The following is a 19,537-nucleotide window of genomic DNA, read 5'->3' on the forward strand; positions in this document are numbered from 1 at the left end:
ACTGGGGGCAAGCACTGAGCGCCTTGGCAGCCTGGAAGAAATGAGCTGGACCAACCTGGAGGTGATGGAGGGCTTCCAGGAAGAGGCAGCCCCCGAGACCTGAGTCGGGTGAGCTGGAGTGTATGAGTAAAAGGTGAGTGAGCAGTTTCCAGGCAAAGGGTGATTTGAAGGTCACTTGGCTTGTGATTTGATAGGTCCAGCATCCTAGGCTACATTTCTGGTTATTCTGTGAATGTGGGGGTGACCTTGACAACCACTTAATGTCTTTGGGGTTAAACCCCTGGAGCTGCCAACTGCATCTGGAAGATGTCAAGTTCAAGCAAGCTCATCTAGGTGAAAGGACCCTGAAGAGTTTCAGGAACACTGGGACAGTAGAAATGCAATGCTTGGTCATTACCATTAATTGTATTACAAGTGTGGGAAGTGTCTCTCGGCACTTGGATCCTAGGATTTTAGAACCTGGGATGGGATGCGCGGTGGATTACCGGGAAATGCTACGGCAAGGGATTGGGAAATGAAGAGTTTGGCTTCAATGACTTGATCTAGACTCATGCAGTCCGAAATCTAAAAAGAAGCTGTTTTCATTTTAGTGTGCATGCAGATTTTGTGTTTTGTAGTTTTAATTTTCATTTTGACTCATATTTGTGGGAGTGAGCACCATAATCTTGTCAATGCTTTGACCCTGGAAAGGATATCCCGTTATCTTTAATTTCTAGTCACTTCCCACTCCCTTGGAAACAATCTGCCAGAACAGCTGCCAACCGTCAACTCAACTCCCCAATCCACGTTCATCACTCATTTCTGTAGCCTGTGATCACTGGGAAGCTTCTGGAAGAAGAAAATCATATCATAGCTGTGGAAGTGATTGGTCCCACCATAGTCCCCCCTTATCTGTGGTTTCGCTTTCTGGGCTTTCAGTTGCTGATGGTCAACTGAGATCTGAAAACAACTCTACATCACAATGCCTACGTCATTCACCTCACTTCATCTCATCACTCAGGCCTTGCATCATCTCACATCATCACAAGAAGAAGGGTGAGTACCGTACAATAAGGGAGAGAGGACACACTCACATAACTGTTATTACAGTATATTGCTGTAATTGCCCTATTTTATTATTAGCTATTGTTGTTAATCTCTTACTGTGCCTACTTTATAAATTAAACTTTATCATAGGTATGTATATATAGGGAAATACATAGTACATATAGAATTTGGTACTATCCATGGTTTCAGGCATCCACGGGGGGCTTGGACCATATCCCCCTGGGTAAGGGGGGACTGCTGTATTACAGTGTGCTTACATGTGCCAGCTCAGAGACTGAGGGCTTTATATGCATTTCACTTAATCCCCGTGACAGCCCTACTCAGGCAATTTATGCAGGAGAAGCCCAAGGCTCAGAGAGATAAAGCGACTTGGTTAAGGTCATGTTGTGAATGACAGTTAGAAATGGAATTAAACCCAGGTCTGCCTCACTTGGCAGCGCTGGCCCTTGACCATACCTCCTGCTGCCTCAGGAGAACAGAACCAGAGGGACAAAAGATGATCTCACTCTGAGTCTTCCCCTTGCAGAATTATATGACAATAACATGGGACCTCATCTACTTCCAAGTCCCTATCGCCAGATCCTCTGCTCAGGTTATTTTCACATGTATGTGTAATATATGTGAGTATAAATTTAATAGGAAAGGAAGTTTCTTTCAAAAGACCCAGAATATTGAAGTGCCTATCAGGAAATTCAGTCCTGCAAAAGCAAAACAGTGTTCTTAAATTATTGACTTTATCTGGCTGCGTGACGTCGGCAAAGTTCCCGACCATTCATTCAACCACTATTTATTTAGCACCTACTGTGTACCACGCACTGTACGAAGTATGAGGGACATAGGAATGGACAAGACTGCTGGATAACAGGTTTCTGGATAAACAAGGAAACAAATCCATAAACCAACCAGGTTGAAACATAGCGATCAGGTCGATGCAGGAAACAAACAAGGCAGCATGGCACAGTGACAAGGGGCAGGGAGTGGCTGCTCTGGAGAGTTTGGCCAGGGGAAGCCTCTCTGGGGAGGTGGCATCTGCGCTGAGAGCTGAAAGATGAGAAAGCACCGTGCATCAGGTCAACCGGAGAGCAGGCACAAAGGCGACAGTCCACAGAGGGGAGAGGAAGACGCCCTGCACTGTGCTCTGGAGCAAGCCGATTTAGGGGATGAGGGGCCAGCAAGGAAGAGCGAGACATAGCAGCCAGAGGGGTGGGAGGAAAAGCAGAGGTATTCGGGGCAAGGAAGCCAAGAGAACTGTTTCAAGAAGGAGGATGTGGCAACTGTGCTTGAGAGGCTGGCTCTCAGATTTGGGAACACAGAGGCCACTGGTGACCTTGAAAATGAGAATTTCAGTGGAAAGGTTGTCAGGCTGTGTGATGGAGATGAAAGCTAGACTAGTAGGTTGGAGAAAGTGTGTGAAGTAAAGAAGTTGAGTGTAAACAACTCTTCCAAGAAGTTTTACTATGAAGGTAGCAGAGAAATGGGGCAGAGGCTGGAAGGGCAATTGGGGTAAAGGGAATGTGTGCTGGCCAATCTCCCATCCAAGATCCATTCTCTGCCCATTTGTGTTCAGCGCTGGGTCCTGGGAGGCAACATTTTGTACTGCATCACCTAGACTCTCCTGCTAGAACGCTCCCAGATGGGTTCAGCCAAAGGGAGGCAAAGACGGGAGAGCAGAAGGCTGGAAGAAAGACAGGTTGGGTCTTTCTCCCCTCTCCTTTGTTACTTCAGTGCCTTGTCTGCAGCAGGAGCTGTGTCCCCTATGCTGGCAAGTCCTTCCAGGCTGCCCTCTACCCCCCTACTGACTCAGAACATGATTTCTTCCCCTGGCTCTTTCCACATTAGGAGTTACCATGCACTGCTTGTCTCTGGGTGCCTCACCATCCTTGTTTGTTCTCTTAACATTTTTTTTTTTTGAGGAAGTTAGCCCTGAGCTAACACCTGCCAATCCTCCTCTTTTTGCTGAGGAAGACTGGCCCTGAGCTAACATCCGTGCCCATCTTCCTCTACTTTATATGTGGGACGCCTGCCACAGCATGGCTTGATGAGTGGTGAAATGCCTGTGACTCTTACAGTCAGTGGAGGAGACAGATATTAGCCAGATCCCATAAATGGATGTAAAACTTACGAAGGAGACGTGAGCTCTTGGAGGGCGTATGATAAAGGAACCGATCCTAGCCTGGGAGTTTCACTGGTTAGGGAAGTTTCTTTCTTTTTTTTCTCTGAGGAAGATTAGCCCTGAGCTAACATCTGCTGCCAATCCTCCTCTCTTTGCTGAGGAAGACTGGCTCCGAGCTAACATCCGTGCCCATCTTCCTCTGCTTTATATGTGGGATGTCTACCAGAGCATGGCTTTTGCCAAGCAGTGCCATGTCCGCACCCAGGATCTGAACCAGCGAACCCCAGGCTGCCAAAGTGGAACATGCAAACTTAACTGCTGCACCACTGGGCCGGCCCCTGTTCTCTTAACTTTTAAGTTGCCCCTTCTTTGAGGTCAGCTGAACCATCTGAGTGAATTCTGTTTCCTGCCAGGACCCTAACTGATACAGAGGAGTGCTTTCTCTTTCTTCCTCTCTCCCTCCCTTCCTCTCTCCCACCCTCCCTTCCTTTCTTTCTCTCTCTCTCTCTCTCTTTTTCTTTTATGAAGAGGGATACTGGAACAAGTTTGTGTGCAAATGAGAATAACAGGGCAGAAAGGGAGAAAATGATGATGCAGAGAACAGCAGGATGCTTGCTGGAGTGGAGGCCTCAAGCCTATTAGAGGGGCTGGATCCAGAGTCCAGGCAGAAGGTAGTTGGCCTTAAACCGGAATAGGATGCCTCTTCCACGGTTACGGGAGGCGAGGCGGGAAGCACGGGCACAGGGGGAGAGGGCTGGTAGATTTGGTTTGATGGCTTCCAGTTTCTCAACGAAGGATGAGCCAAGAACAGCAGCTGAGGAGAGTGACCACAGCCGAGCTGCGGAGACGGAAGAAAGTAGGAAAGAGCCATCTCTGAGAAAGGGAAAGTGAACTTTCTAGGAAAGGTTGGTAGGCTTGCCAGGCACGAGGAGTGCCAATTTGAGGTTTGTGGTCATGAATTTAAAGAGCAACCCGTGAGCAGGGCCGTGTGCTTTTCTCCAGCATCATTCAGCTGCTCTGGCACAGGCCTGGAGAAGGTGGGGGGTTGGGTTTTACGAAGGCTGGAACTTAGCCAGGTCCATATGGCGGAAAGAGAGGGGCGATTTTATTAGGGGGTCAGCTAGGGAGCCATTATCATGATGGGGATGGAATCTACATGATCAGGGGAGGGAAGGAGGGCCATGAGCGGGGGCTAGTGGAAAAGGTGATAATGAAAATGGATGGGAGCTTTGATGAAGCGTCGGGGTGGACAGGAAGCTGGAGCCCACAACAGAAGAGTTAAAGTGACTGGGAGATTGGTACAAGAAGCCACAAGATGGGGGAGCACATGGTGTACCCTGATGGCTTCAGAAGGGCAAGGATTTGAAAGTGGAGGAGGATACATGGTTTGGGAGATGTAACTGGGAGCAGAGAGAGGGTACCCACAACACCTCCTGGCCTTCCCTGGACCCGTTTCTCCCCGCATCTCCCAGAGCATTTCTCTCCTGCCAGCTTGCCTAGAAAGCCCGTGACAACTGGGATGCCTTCAGTTTCAGGGCTGAGAAGACCATTTTTCAACTTGGCTCCTTCTTGCCTCCTGACACAGGACTAGTTCTGACCACACTGCACAGGCAGTGGTGATGATGTCTTGTAGGACGAGCACCAAAGGCCACACAGGGGTCAGTATCCCTAGAGAGAGGACCTAGTTTCTTCGCCTATAAAACGCAACCCATCATTTGTTTATTCAAACACATATTAAGCACTGCTGTGTGCCCCACCTATCTACTTTATTTCCTTCACCCTTCTCAGCCACGCTGGATGGAGAGATTATTATAGTCATTTTTACAGATGAGGAAATAAAAACTCAGAGAGGTGAAAAACTTTCCTAGGGTCACACAGGGTCTATCTGAGTCCAACAAGGCTCACTATCCAGTCAGGGAAACAGGCAGGGAGAGAACCAGAAATATGTGATGCGTGCAAAGTTCTGTGGGAACACGATTCTGCGGTGGGAGAGGGGGTGGCGGCATATGAACTCGATCTACGGGATGAATAGAAACATACGTGGGGGAGATGCAGAGGAGGGCCCACGGGCAGAAGTGACAGCCCGAGCAAAACCACGACGACACCACACTGCCCGGTGTGACGCAAGGTTGCTGAGCAAAGGCAGCAAGGATCCACAGTTAAGTGGGGTTCCTAACCTTACTACAGCCCTGGGGTTCATGGGTGCCCTGAAGGGGGCCCGCAAACTCCCTGAAGTTGTATCACAATTGTGAGTGAGTGTGTGTGTGTTATTCCTTTCTGGAGAGCGGCTTTCTGCTTTCATCAGATTCTTTAACTGGGACACCAACTCCTTGGCTAGTAGATAAGCTTGGAGGGGTCGGCAGGGCCCGGGAATAAAGGACCTTGTAGGCTTTGTTCAGGAATTCAGACTTCACTCTGAGGTCAACAGAGAACCATGGGGCTGGGGAGCAACATGGGATGAGCTTTGGGAAGACAACATGGTTTGCTGTGAGCTCAAATGGAAGGAAAGCCCTTTCATCAACTAGAAAGTGAGGTATCATTTACTGTTCTATCCCCAGAGTCTAACACAGTGCTGAGCACATGCTGGGGGCTCAGTAAATATTTGCTGAATGAATGAAGGGATAAATTAATGAATGAACACAGGTGTATGTAATAATAATAGAGTTTGTCCCTCCAGGGTGACTCCACGAATTTCCTGGACGATTTAACTGAAGATGAAATCCGGGAAAGCAAAGCTCCTCCTGCACGGCCTTAGGTTCTAAGCTGCCAAGTCCTGACGTGACGCTGGTGGTGGAGATGGGAACCGGCGGGGAGCGGATGTGGCTCCTGAGGATGTGGCCACACCTGACCGTAGTGTGGGGCTCCTCCATCAGTGCCCTGCGGTATCTTTGGAGGAGCAGAGTCTGTACGGCCAGAATGGCCAAAATCACTTCTTTCCTCCTTCCGCATTCAAGCCATTGGCTTGTCCTGTTGATTCTGTCTCCAAAACGTGTCCTCCATCCGCTCTATTTCCTCCGTCTCCTCCTCTCCTGCCCTGTTCCTGCTTGTGCACCTCACCTGGGCCAGTGCAGTCTCAAAACCAGTGCCCCTGCCTCTCTACCATCCACTCTCCATGTGGTGGCCAGCGGGACCTTCCAAAACACTTCCCTTGCAAGGAATGTGGCTTTCCTTCTGTGTACTTAGAGAGTTATGCTTTTAAAACTTTAACATACATTCAAGTCATATGGGAATCTTGCTAAAATCCAGGTTGGGATGCAGTTGATCTGGGGTGGGGCTCGAGACTGCATTTCTAACAAGTTCCCAGGCCGTGCAGTAATCTTGGACCACATTAAGAGTAACAAAGACTTAGAGAAAAATGCAAACTTCCTGCCTATGTCCTACTTTATCTGGCCACTGCCCAGCAGTCCCACGTCATGTCCAAGCCCTGTTCTCTCTCATCATGCTGTAGCCAGCCACACTGGCCTTCATTCTGTTCCTGGAGTGTGCCAAGTTGTTCCTGCCTCAGGGCCTTTGCATGTGGTGTTCCCATCGCCTAGAATGCCCCTTTTCTGGAGCTCCATGTGGCTTGCTCTTTTCTTTACTTAGATCTTAGTTCAATGATCAGTCAGAGAGTACTTCTCTGACCACTTCATCTAATAAGGCACCTCATCCCCCTGGGGACTTGCTATCAGTTATTTGCTTTTTTCCCCCCTTCATAGCACTTATCATTCTCTGAATTTATTTTGGTAGTACATTTGTTGACTTGTTAATTTCCTGTCTCCACTCACCTATGTTCCACAGGCTTAAGGACTTGGTTTCCTTCTGACAAATAGAAATGGCAAGCAATAAGGTATATTGGAGCATATGAGGAAGCCATTTCGTGTAAACCTAATTTGGCCCGACTTTGCTTTTCCAAAAGGGCCTGACATGGCCATGGAGCATGCATTGTATACCTGCTTTAAACATTTACTATGGCAAGAACAAATGCCCTTAAGATAAAGGTGCAACTTCCCCCACGTTGGCATTTCCTTAAGGATAAGCATCTTTCCTTAGGCTAGGAACTGATTGCTGTGCACACCTTTGACCACCCAGCTCACCTGTGACCACCCAGCTCCAGACAACAGACCTACCACTCTGCTGTGTCCACCGAGACAGCAGACCTACCTCCTGTATTCATCAATTGCTGTGCCGACAGAGCAGTCTTGAGACTATTGTAAAAGGGACATTTCAATCATATGTGAAACGTCCTGTTTGGGGGTATATAACCACTCTGTGCACCCCACTTCTTTGGTGCCCTTTTTTCCTTCGGGAAGAAAGGCCCTGGGCCATGGCCCTCACATTTTAGCTTAGAATAAACTCTCCCAAATTTTCATTTATAGATTGGTTATGGATTATTTTCATCCACACTTCACTCAGGGCTGTCCCAGCGCCTGGCACATGGCAGGTACCCTGTTCATGTCTGGGGGTCTGTATATGAACATGCTTGACTGGCTGTTGTGGTGTGGAGATGCAAGTGTGGCGGGGAGATCCCAGCTGGGAAGACTCAGAGTGACACTAACAGAGGCGTCTGAGGCAGAGGGGACGGGGGGAGGAAAGGAGCAAACTTTCCGTACTGAGGATGCCACAGAAAAAGTCTCAAGAACCTGGAGATGCAGTTGGACCTAAGAATCATCACATAATAGATAATTCATCTAACTAGAAGAGTCTCACTCTGGAAGGTGGGGAAGGAAATTACCATTTAAATGAGTTAATAAGGCATCAGAGCAGTGCCCAGCACATAGTAAGTATTTCTCAAATAAATAAAAATAAATTTGTTCACCCCTTACTTTGTGACCATCACTTTGCAAGATGATCTCCATTTATCTTCACAACACATAATTCCCACCTTGCAAATGAGGAGAGGGACTATCAGATTAGGAGACTTGCCCAAGGTCAGACAGTGATTGTCAGATGGGAAACCCCCGCTCCCTACAGCAGCTCTATGAAAGTTGCAAATGCTGCACTCCTCGTCCCCCTTCCCTACTTTCTGCTGCACCATAGCACCTGTCACCACCTAATATAGCGGGCAGTTCACCTGTTTGTTTATTGTCTGTCTTCTCTCACCAGAATATAAATTCCCGGAGGGTAAGGATCTTTTTTTTTCCACTCCTGTTTCCCAGAGCCCCAAACAGGGCCTGTCACATAAGTAGACACTTAATGAATACTTAGTGAATGTTAAAAGGATCAATGAAAGATTACTTAAAAATCCTTGCTTTCTGCATCTCTAAGAGGCAGTTCTGTAAGCATGTGATTGACAGGACACCCAAACCCAGACGAGAAGGCTGGAGTGCGTCTGAGATGAACTGGGAAGGACAGCTGAATGCTTTCAACAAATCAGAAGGAAGACTGTGTCCACAGAAGAGGGACTGGCCGCGTGGAGCCTGGCGGGGGAGCAGCCTGGCAGCTGGACTGTCCAGTCTCCAGCCCCGACACCACTGCCGTGGTGGCATGCATAGGTGTGGATGCCACAGGCTGGCAATGGCGCTACTCAGGATGTGGCTTTCCAAGTAAAGTGGCCCTGGGGGAAAATGTGTCAACCAGGTCCCAGTGGCAATTACAAGCTTGCTGTAAATGCATAAATAGACACTTATCAGGAAATCTCTTGTGAATTGAATTAGAGTGAGTCAGTGGCTCAAGCCTGGCAGCTCTGACTGCTGAGCAAATGGAGGTTCTGAACCAGCCAGGCTGTGCTATGGACGTCTGGAGAGAGAGTGCTCCTGGCCACTGACCTTTCTCTGCACCAAGGCCTCTCAGAGTTCCGCCTCCAGACTAGCTGCATCAGCATCACCCCAGAACGTGTTACAAATGAAAATTCTCCAGCCCCACCTCAACCTCCTGAACGGGTGGGGTCCTTCTGTCTGTATTAACAAGCCCTCCAGGACAAGCTCGAGTTTGAGAACTACTGTTACACAGTTTCTCTTTCAAGGCAATTATTACTGTGCTGCAGGGCGGGGCGGGGGGGGGGGGAGAGTTGGGGGTTGGCTAAGGTAACAGTCAGGGTTGGGGGACTTCGTGGATACTGGGCAGGGAGTCTGTTAGACATTAAGTGAGGATAGAATCGGTGATTGTTAGTGGGAAGGCTCAGGAGTTGGGGAGGAAAGCCCTACGTTTCAGAAAACCTGCAGAGGAGGGGTTAGTTTGCAAAAGCACATTTTAAAGTTATCATAGTTTTGTTTTTTAGACCTGATATTTAATTTATTTAGAAATTTCAAATGGCGTTAATGGAAGATGTAATATAAATTACCACCTGGAGCAGAGAGAGACAGACAGACAGACAGACAGGGGTGGGGGGAAACAACCTACTAGGTGCCTAGGCCTGAGCTGGCCTGAGAGACAGGAGAAACCCGGCATAGGACCCACCTGAAAGAACTCATGTAATGGGTTGCACAACTTGATGGAGCCCCTACTGTGTGCCATATACTGTATTTGGCTCGGTGAAGAGGATACGAAGAGAAGTTAGCCAGCCACTTCTGCAGCCAAGAAACTTACAAGAGAAAATTCAGAGGAGAGAGATTTCTTCTGGTTGGCAGATGTTGGAACTATGGATGTGTGGGAACTTTGATGAGAGTCTTGGCTTCTCAGTTTAGCCAGATAATAGAGCCCTTGTGAACAGGTGAGCGGGCAGGGCGGAAGGATGTGTTGGGGCTTGAATTCTGAGTTAGGAGTCACCCAAAGGTGCAGACAAACAGATGACTACCAGTCAGGTAGCAGTGCTGTGCCCGTGCCCACTGCTTGGTCTGGGGCCATGTTTAGGAGATCTGAGGTTAGATACCAACAATGGCTAACATTTATCCAGTGACTCCTTGCGCCAATAGTCAATCTAGGTGCTGTCCATACATTAACTCATTCTCATATGAACCCTATGAGATAGGTATTATTATCACTCCTACTGATGGGGACACTCAGATCTACTCTACTGAGACCCCAACAGCTGTTTTGGCTGGTTCTGCCACATCCTTTAAGACTGCACTTCCCAGCTATAATCTGAGAGAGGAGGGCCCGCAGATCTTCTTTGTCCTGGAGGCTGTCTTCACCAGAACCCCTTAAAGAGTGCCATCTTCCCACCAAAGGCTTCCTTCCCCAGTATAATCCTCCCTAGGCCAAAATCCAGCGCTGGGGGTGGGGGTGGGGGTGGGGGTGGGGGTGGGGGGGTCGGTGGGTAATTACATTTCGACAGTGAAACGCTGTGGCAGGGTGAAAGGAAGGCATCGAATGCCTGAACAGCAGCAATGCAGTTTCTGCAAACACTTTTCGAAAGGCGGCAGAGGAGAACCTGGCGGAGGCCACACAGCCAGGCAGCGGTAGAGTCTAAGTTTGAACCCAGGCTGTCTACTTTAGACCGCTCCCAAGCGCACGACAAATCAGTGTGCCGCCCCAAGCGCCTGGGCCGACCTGCTGGGTTGGGGTGGCAGAGGGATGGGATGCTCATTTTGGTGGGTAGATAGGGTCCAGAAGAAAGCCCTGATGTCTTTCTCCATGCCTGCGCATTCTTTTTGGCGTAGACAGTCACAGTGCTTTGTGAAACAGCTACAGGACAAGTACTTTAGGCCCCTTCCCACTAGATGGCGGCCCCTAAACCCACAAAGAAATTCTCGAACCTCCACTGTCCCCATCTCCCAGGGTTCGGCTCCGGGTGAGGAACGGCAAGATGAGCACACTCCTCCGGTCTGGGGAGCCGCGGTCCCTGCCCCGCCCCATCCGGGGGTCTCGCGAAGCCCCCGTGGGGGTGGGGTGGCGAATGAGGTTCCCCAGGCTCTGGGAGCCGTGGGGAGGAGCCGGCGCGGAGCAGCCACTCCGGAGGGGCAGAGGCGGAGCGCTTCTGCCCCGCCCGAACCCGCCGCGTAGCCGCAGGTCGGGACTGCTGGGCACCCGGCGCGGGGCCCGGGGCGCGGGCCGGGCGGCAGGTGCGCGGCGCGGACTACAAGTCCCAGCATGCCCAGCAGCTCTGACCCGGCCCCCGCTGCCACTTAAAGGCTCCGGGAGCCGCAGCCGTCGGGTCGCCGCGGCTTTCGCTTTGCTGCCGCGGCTGGGAGGGCGGGAGCGGCGGATTCGGCAGCCAGCTCTCCTTGAGTCCCGGCTCCAGCAGCGCCGAGGGGCGCTCCTTGTCCAGCACCCCCGGCTCGAGGATTCCCTTCCGAGGCGCCCGCGTCCCCGGGCTCCCCGCCTCGGCCACCCCGCGGCCCCGATGCCGAGGCATGGATAGAGCGGCGCTGCGTGCGGCGGCGATGGGGGAGAAGAAGGAGGGCGGCGGCGGGGGGGACGCGGCGGCCGCGGATGGGGGCGCCGGGGCCGCGGCCAGCCGGGCGCTGCAGCAGTGCGGCCAGCTCCAGAAGCTCATCGACATCTCCATCGGCAGCCTGCGCGGGCTGCGCACCAAGTGCTCGGTGTCCAACGACCTCACCCAGCAGGAGATCCGGACCCTGGAGGTAAGGGGGCCGCAGCGTCCGAGAGGCGGGGACCCGCGCTGGGAGGGAGGAGGCAGGGGTCGGCGGCCGGGCAAGCTGCCCCCAGCACCTCCCTCGCTCCCCCAGTTCACTCCTTCCCCAGTTGCATCCTTGAGCCCGGGTCGCCCCCTCTGAGGCTGCCTCTCCCTCCTCCACTGGCTGATGCGGCAGCCTGAGGACCCAGGACCAGCCCCGCACCTTGGGCTGGATTTGGGGGGAAGGAGGGAGTGGGAATTGGGTTGGAGGCTCAGAGGAGCCCGTGGGCGGGGCGGGCTGCGCGCGGATGTTCCCTGCCACCCCACCACCGCCCCCACCCCATTCCAGCTTGCGGGGCCTCGGGACTCATTCTCCCACTGAGTCACACGCTGGACTTTTCCCTGTGTGACTGAGTCGAGCAGTCGTGGGCCGGGATCACGGGCGAGGGGAGGTCCCCCTGAAGTGTGAGCGCAGGCTCGCGGTTCTCTGCCTTCTCACGCCCCGGACTCCGTCTGGTCCCCACCTTTCCTCTCCTCCAGGTTCTCCCTGCCGCTTTTCGAAAAGTGTTTGCTAAAACTGCATTTGTACCGTTCAGGCATTCGGTGCTTTCCTTTCGCCCTGCCACAGCGTTTCACTGTCAAAATGCAATTACCCACCGATTGCCCCCCTCACCCCCCAACATTGCATTTTGGCTTAGGAAGGATTATGCTGGGGAAGGAAGACTTTGGTGGGAAGATGGCACTATTTAAGGGGTTCTGGTGGAGACAGCCTCGAGTACAAAGAAGAAATGAGATCTGTGGGCCCTCCTCTCTCAGATTATAGCTGGGAAGTGCAGTCTTAAAGGATTTGGCAGAACCAGCCAAAAGAGCTGTTGGGTTCCCAGAAGGGGCAGTCTCCCCCTCCCCATACACAATAGAGGGAAACTAGTGCATTCCTCACTTGCTTTTGTCCAGAGACTGGGAAAGCTCTGGAATTCCCGTGACCAGTTCATAGCTGCTCTGTCAGAAGAAGGGGCCTCTTTCCACCTTGCATTGCCACATCTGGCCTTCTGCAGATCTGAGGATGTATTGTTTTATTAGAACCTTAATTTCTCATTCTATGCCCCCCCCCCATTGCTAATTGCCTGTGCCAGCTGTCACAGGGCCAGCCGGTGATTTGTGGTCATTATTACAAGACCCAATCCTCCATGTGCACCACTGTTTGATCCCAAATGCTCAGGGGTGACTTCTGTCGTTCAGTTTTATTGTCTTAAAAGCTATGACCCCAGGGACATTGGAAGCATCCAAACAGTGCTGGCTATTATTATTTTTGTTACAGTTGCTATAGCAGTAGTGACCAAGGCTTTGCTTAAAAAACAAACCAGTCAACAAAACCCTCCACAACTGGCCCTCCTGCATGCGTGCTGCTGTTTTCCAAGTGATGAGAGAAACTGGTTTTTTGAACACAGCCAAGTGTGTTTGCCCAGCAAAGTTCAGTTTTTAAACCGACACAATAGGGGGCCTGTGTGGCCTGGTTCTGGGAGGAGGGGTCGTTGTCCAGCCGCGTGCATCTGGTTGGACTGTTGTGTTGTTGGGAGAGGACGTTGTTTGTGTTGACCTCTCCCCGATTGTCCCTATGTCGCTCTGAAGTGCTGGTTTCCAGAGTGTATACAGGAGAACTATTTGCTGACTTCCAAAGTCGCTCATTTTGATGAAGGTACAGCATCGTGACGCCCCCCAGAGCATCTGAGCTGTTAGGGTCTCTGAACTGCTTTATTCGGTGGCCTCTCTTCTGAGTGTTTACTGGATGATCGTGTCTGACAGCTGGAAACCCCTCCAAAGGCCCAAAGGGGATTGTCAGTGTAAACGGGAACCAGTCCCCAGCTCCCTGTCCTCTCCACTGTGATGTGGATTCCAGTCCATCTACTTAGGACGCGTATTGTTTTTTAGGACGGGAATTTAGACCCCTGGAGCAAGTTCCCTGCACCGCCACCAGCTAGTTTGGAAGAATCACTTCCCCCTGGGGGCCTCAGTCTCCACCTGAACAAGGAGATTGGCGTGGGTCTCTGCGGGCTGTGCAGCTCCGAATCCGTGGCCTCGTGAAGGGGCCTCAGCTGGGTTGCATCAAACGTTTGTTATGCATGCCTCTGTTTGAGAATGGTTCTAACATCCAGATTTACCAAACTGATAAAGTAGAGGGGAAGTGGATTATTCAAAGGATTCTGACGATAGGGGCAGTGTGCAGACAGAAAGCCCATGGCTTTGAATTTGGGTCTGGGGTGTGTTTGAGTGACCTTGAGCAAGTCCCATGACTTCTGCTTCTCAAGCTTCTCCATCTGTAAAATGAGCGTGAGACCACTTAAACCTGCAATGTCGTTGTGAGTCTGTAAGTCTGCACTCCTACAGACTTACAAAATCTCAACATAGAGATTCTGCCTATAAACTTTCCCTAGTGAGGGTCCAATGCCATTCCCGCCTCAGACCACCTTCAGGGGAAGGTACTTCCACAGCTGGCTCTTATTTCCTAGAGGTGGGTGACGCAGGCAAGGAAACCATCCCAGCAGCATGTGGCGAGCTCAGGCAGGGTGGGGTGATGTCCACCCTGGCATTCTTTCCTGTTCTGCAGGCTCCTCTCGCATACCAGGCCAGGGCCCCTGAGACAGTGCTTGCAACATTGGGTTCCTGGCTTTGGAAGAAGGGTCCGAGCAGAGGGCTTGGCTGATGCAACCGTGCCAGACTTCTCCCAGGATCTGAGTGGATCTCCTAGGACCCACTCTGGTCCTTGTTAAATAAGCAGTCAGTGGGAGAAGCAGCACGTGACATGCTCGGGAAGTCCCTGACCCGGGCCAGCTGCTGGTGCCCGAGATTCCAGGTTGTGATGGTGTGCGGGGGTCAGCATGTCTGGCTGCCTGGTGATGACTTTTCTCTGTGTAGTGGTCCAGTTTGGATCCAAAACAATGAAAGGAGCCGAGATTTAATGTCTGCCTCCTACCTGCCAGCCTGGGTCCTGGACCCCTCTCAGTCTCCTAAGATTTCCTGGAAATCCACCAACCTTCATCACGCTTACATTTTTTCTCTCTATGCGGGGAGGGAGGGACGCGAAATCTGAACCCGGAGTCTGAATCTGTGAACAGCAGTTCTGAGGCTACCTCATCCCAGCAGAACTGGCGGGTGTCTTGTCTCCATCAGACCCTCCTAGGGGGTCTGAGAACTCCACTGAGGCAAGATGGAATGTTGTCGTCTCCAAACTGCGCTCACATAGAGACACCTGGCTGGAGCCTCCTGCCAGTCCATTCCCTCATGTCTTCTCCTCGGTGGGCCAAGTCTGTGCTGGGCGCTCGGGAGATGTTGGTGCCTCATGAGGATCCATGATCTGTGAACACTGTAGCTTTGCCCTTTCCCGCCAGCCTTTTAGTGCTTTCCAGAGACTGGTGTGGCCACACTGAGTCTCCCCACTTTGTGCTCTTACAGAGGAAAATTCCTGCTCAGCAGGCTGACCTGGAGAAAGGGGTCCCCAAAGACCGTGCCCAGGCCTTGCTGGGGAGGGGTCATTGGGAAGCTGTGTAGGTACAGCCACCTCCCTGAGGAGTTGCCCTGGAGCCTGGAGGCGCCTAGGGGAGGCCCTGCTGCTACTCGGAAGATCAGAGAGGCTTGCCCTTCCCCCGGCCTGGCTGTGGCAGAGGTCAGAACCCTGGTGTATGCAGGACCTGAGCTCTCCCTGTGTTCCCTGACCCCCTCCCAGTGCTGGGAAAGGAGAGGGGTGCCAATACGTCCTCACAGATCAGGTCCTTGGGAAGTGCATGGACATGTATTCATTCAACAAACCTTCGGTTCTGACTGGTTTGCCTGCTGAGTTCCTAGCTGCAGCCACCCCGGCAAGGATTCCGAGGAAGGTAGGATGCTCTCTGGTCTTTGGGGACACTTTCAGTCTAACAGGGAACCAGGCAGGCGAACAGTAGTGACCCCAGTACCATGGCTTGCTGAGAGCACTTAGAAATTGGGAATATGACTGAACAGTTAGCTGGTCCAACCTCCTGATTTTTCGTGAAATATTCCTGGAGTCCTGGTGGTGACTTATCCCGAGTCACACATCCCAGGCAGAACTGAGAGTGAAACTTGGTTTCCCTTTCCCCACTGAGCCACTGCCTGGGAGGGTGGCATTTCTCTGCTTCTGCTCCACCACCATAGTTTTAACTTCCTGCTGGAGGTTTTAACTCCCCACCATCCCTGAAGGGATGCAGAGATGGGACACTGTACCCTTGGCCGTCTGCTTTCGCCTTGGCAGCTTTTTCCGTGGTGAAACTTGCCACCAGTGTTCCTCGCAGGCAGCCTGGAGAGGGCCCTGCAGCCTCCTGAGGCTGGTGCTGGAGGGAGGCCCTTACACATCTGCAGCCCAGGTTAGTGTGAGTGCCAGGAGGCCGCTAGTTTGCTGCCTGGGGACAGTGATGGAATGCCTCCTTCCTCTCTGGGTTGGCACAAAATCCAGGAAAGCCGCCTTCCCCACCGTAAGTATTCTGGACCTGCCTGCAGGCTGTGGTCTGGAGATGGACTGCAGAGGCCTTGGTCCTTGGTGGCAGTGTTTGCAGTGGGGGGCGGGGGGGGGGGAGTGGCAGAGCCTGCAGCCAAGTCTCTCTAAGCTAGGCTTTTACAAAGGACACTTTCGGAAGAGGCCGATTGGAGTCTCTTCCTACACTCAGTTCAAAGGGAAAGCTGCGTAGGTGCCTTTGGGGTCATGGGAATGACCTTCAGGCGTAGGGAGGGCAGGCGTGGAAACATTCTTGCTCACCTGCTCTCTGTTGAGCAGTCGACTTCAGGCCCTCTGTGTGTGTTGCCCCATTTAGCACTTGCAAAGACTCTGTGAGGTTTTGTCCCCATTTTCCAGATAAGGACATTGAGGCTCAGAGGGATTAAGAGACTGAGTTAGTAGGTGGTCGAACCTGGGTTGACCGATTTTCAGAACTCATGTTCTGAACTTCCCAACTGCCTCCAGCAACCATGATGGGGGGATTCTGTTCAGGGTCATGGCCAGTGAGCCAAAGGAAGTGGCTAATAACAAAAGGGCCAGCCCAGGGGCACTTGGTGGCTCAGTTCCAGACCACTGGGCCTGGTGGCCACCCCAGGCTGTGCAGCCTCTGAGCTGGGGCTTGGGGCTGCTTCCTTAAAGTGCAGCCTGGCACACCCTCCAAGGCAGGTCTCTGTGGGTGAACTGTGATGCCCCGGCTCTGTGCTGGTCTCGTTCTGAGAAACGAGAAGCCGCCTAGAGATCAGCTGACTCATAATTTTTTTAATGGATAGCTGCCTTATTCTTTCTGAACAATCCCTCTGATAAGCAGTATCTTCTTTCACTTTCTACTTTTATTAAAATATTTTAAAAATGTTCGTATTGATATATGTTCACTATAAAAAAAGAAAAGACAGATGAACAAAAGAAAAAATCACCCACCTCTCAGAGTTAATTCTTATTACCAGTGGGCTGCCTGTTCTTCCCGTCTTTTCCCCCCTCTGCGTTTGCATACAGATGTCCACGTATATATCTGTGGAGCGTACCGTGTGCACCGCCTTATAAAGGTCTTCTGTCTCCATCAGTATGTGTAGCTGTGCGTCATCACTGTTAGTGGCTGCATTGTGTGGCCTGCCATAAAATCGCTGGACCAGTCCCCCAGTGTTGGCCATTCGGGCCCTTTCCAAGTCTTGCTATTATAAACCATGCTGCAATGAGTCTCTTCCCAGAAGTGGAATTTGCTGGGTCAAAGCGTAGGAACATGTGTAATGTCAGTCCTATTCTTTAAAATCATTAGGACTTAGTATATTTCCCCCCTCCCCGGCAGGAATGCCAGGATTTCTAAAATGGCAGCCTTTATGCATTTACCCCTTTGCCACTGTATCTCTGTCCACCCTGAGGTGGAGGAGTATAAACAGGAGACAGGACACGTCCCCTCTGGCTGAGGTTCTAGGTTATGTGTCAGGAATTATGGGTTTTAGTTTTGTGGTTGCTTGTGGCTGAGGTTCTGGGGTACATGCTAAGGATTGTGGGTTCTAGTTTTGTGGTTGCCTGCAGCAAAGGGGGCCCCCTTTGGGCCCGCCTACTAGAAGAGGGTCCTTTCCTTGCTCCAAGACAGCAGCGGGAGGCCTGGATGTCAGGTCTCTCTGCGTCCAGGGACTTGACGCCTCTGGGTAGCACACAGTCTTGATCGCTTGAGGCTCAGGAAAGGCACCTCACTTGACTGTAGCCTCAGTTTCATCACCAGCCTCAAATCTTAATCAGCAAGCTCTTAGGTGTGCGTGGCTCAGGGCTTGATTTAGTGGAGTTCTAGATTCCTAAAGTAAGAGGGCTGCAAAGGATCTTGGAATTTCTATCTGGTCCAGCCCTCTCATCTTGCAGGTGAGGAAACGGAAGGCCTAGAAGGGGAAGTGACTTCCCGGGAATACCTATTAGAGAATTAACCTTAACAAAGGTTAGAGAAGGTATGGTGGTTACTAAAGGAGCACTAAGCTGGGAGTCAGACCTGAGGGCTCACGCTCTTGAGTAAGACATTATACCACGTTGGCTGACGGCAAACAGCAGCCTGCCATCCCACCCTCTCATGATGGGGGGGGGGGGGGCGTCCTCGGCCTCATGGAATTTACTGCAAGAGGAAGCACATGGGTTTGCTTTCCCAGCCCCATCTCAATGTCTTAGGGACCCTGGGGACTGGAGAGATTCCTGGGGAGTGGTCTCTTGTGTCCTGTGGGTGAGGCCTTTCTTGAAAACCAGTCTGCCCAAAGGCATGGCTCAGCCTGAATGGACCATCTGAGTCTTTGAACCTGACTGGGTACTTTCAGGGCCTTCTCATCCTTCCACTGTAAGATCCCCTGGCACTTGGGTGTAACACGTAGGGTTTGTCTTACATTTGTGCATATTTTGCATTCTATACCATGATACATTGTTGTTGGTTTTGATGTCAGGATAATGTTATAAACTTTTTACAATTGCTTCCAGAAGATACAACCTTTTAATCCAGTGTCTTTGTGTCCTTCTTGGCTTTCCCCCCTATTCCAGACCCTAGATGGAGATGCAGTGGTATACCTTGGGGATAGATGTTGGGCTCAAAAATGCTTTGTCATTTATTACCAGGTGTGACTATTGCTCATCTGCATTGAAAAAAGTCTCAGGTCAGACTGCCGCCACATAGAAAACCTATGTCCTTGTGTACGTCTGTGTTTCTCTGTCATCTTGGCTTTGGTGCGCGGCAGTGTGTTGTAACTGGGCAGATTGCCTTTCAAAGTAATGGAGCTGAAGTCATCCTGTTTGCTTGCTGTTTTTCTCCCCCCTTTCATTTTTCCACCCTCAGAATAATTGCAAGAATGAATTAAGACTTGTGTTTAAAATTCAAAAAAAAAAAAGGAGGGGGTAGAGGAAAGAAAGCATCATGCAGTATGTGGAATAGATCAGCTATGGTTAGGAAAATAACTTTTCATACAGCATAAACTGTAGACTTGAATCTGCAACATAGTGATCATGAGGGTTTTGCTTTCTGCAAAGCTGTTGAGATAAGCTGCTTATAGAGTGGTGGAGCCTGGATGTTTGAGTCCTAATTTAGCCAATTAATTTGGGGCTGGTTTTGATATGGATTAGCAGGACCAGCTAGACTCATGGTGCACACAGAGTTTTGCTGACCAGAAAAAAGTTACAGGTCATATTTAAAATGTGACATGAGTGTTCTCACGTGTGGGGCACTATCTTGAGGATCCCCTCTCCCCAGTAATGCAGCCTTCCCCATACTGTGTTCTACAAGATGCTTTTGTGAAAGGGGGCTTCAAGTAGTTGAGAATGTGCCTCATCAGCCATCTTGCTCCTGGGGATTCCTGAAGGTGAAGATTCATGTTTTAAAGGCTCTGAGAAGTCCTGCAGCAAAGGTTCTCAAACTTATTTGTCCAGGGGGTCTTTTTCCACTGAACATAGTTGGGGAAACATTGCTTTA

At 51.1% G+C, this 19,537-nt stretch overlaps 1 protein-coding gene across 1 annotated transcript in view; it reads left to right on the forward strand.

The window, feature by feature from the left end:
* Window positions 1–11,234: 11,234 nt before the first annotated feature.
* Window positions 11,235–19,537, forward strand: part of KSR1 (kinase suppressor of ras 1) — a 153,238-nt gene continuing 144,935 nt past the window's right edge. Inside the window, exon 1 of the mRNA XM_070560856.1 lies at window positions 11,235–11,604. Coding sequence (XP_070416957.1) covers window positions 11,374–11,604 — 231 coding nt within the window. The 5' untranslated portion in view covers window positions 11,235–11,373. The remainder of the gene's footprint in view (window positions 11,605–19,537) is intronic.

Source organism: Equus przewalskii, chromosome 10, assembly GCF_037783145.1.
Source record: "Equus przewalskii isolate Varuska chromosome 10, EquPr2, whole genome shotgun sequence".
NCBI classification, from domain to species: Eukaryota; Metazoa; Chordata; class Mammalia; order Perissodactyla; family Equidae; genus Equus; species Equus przewalskii.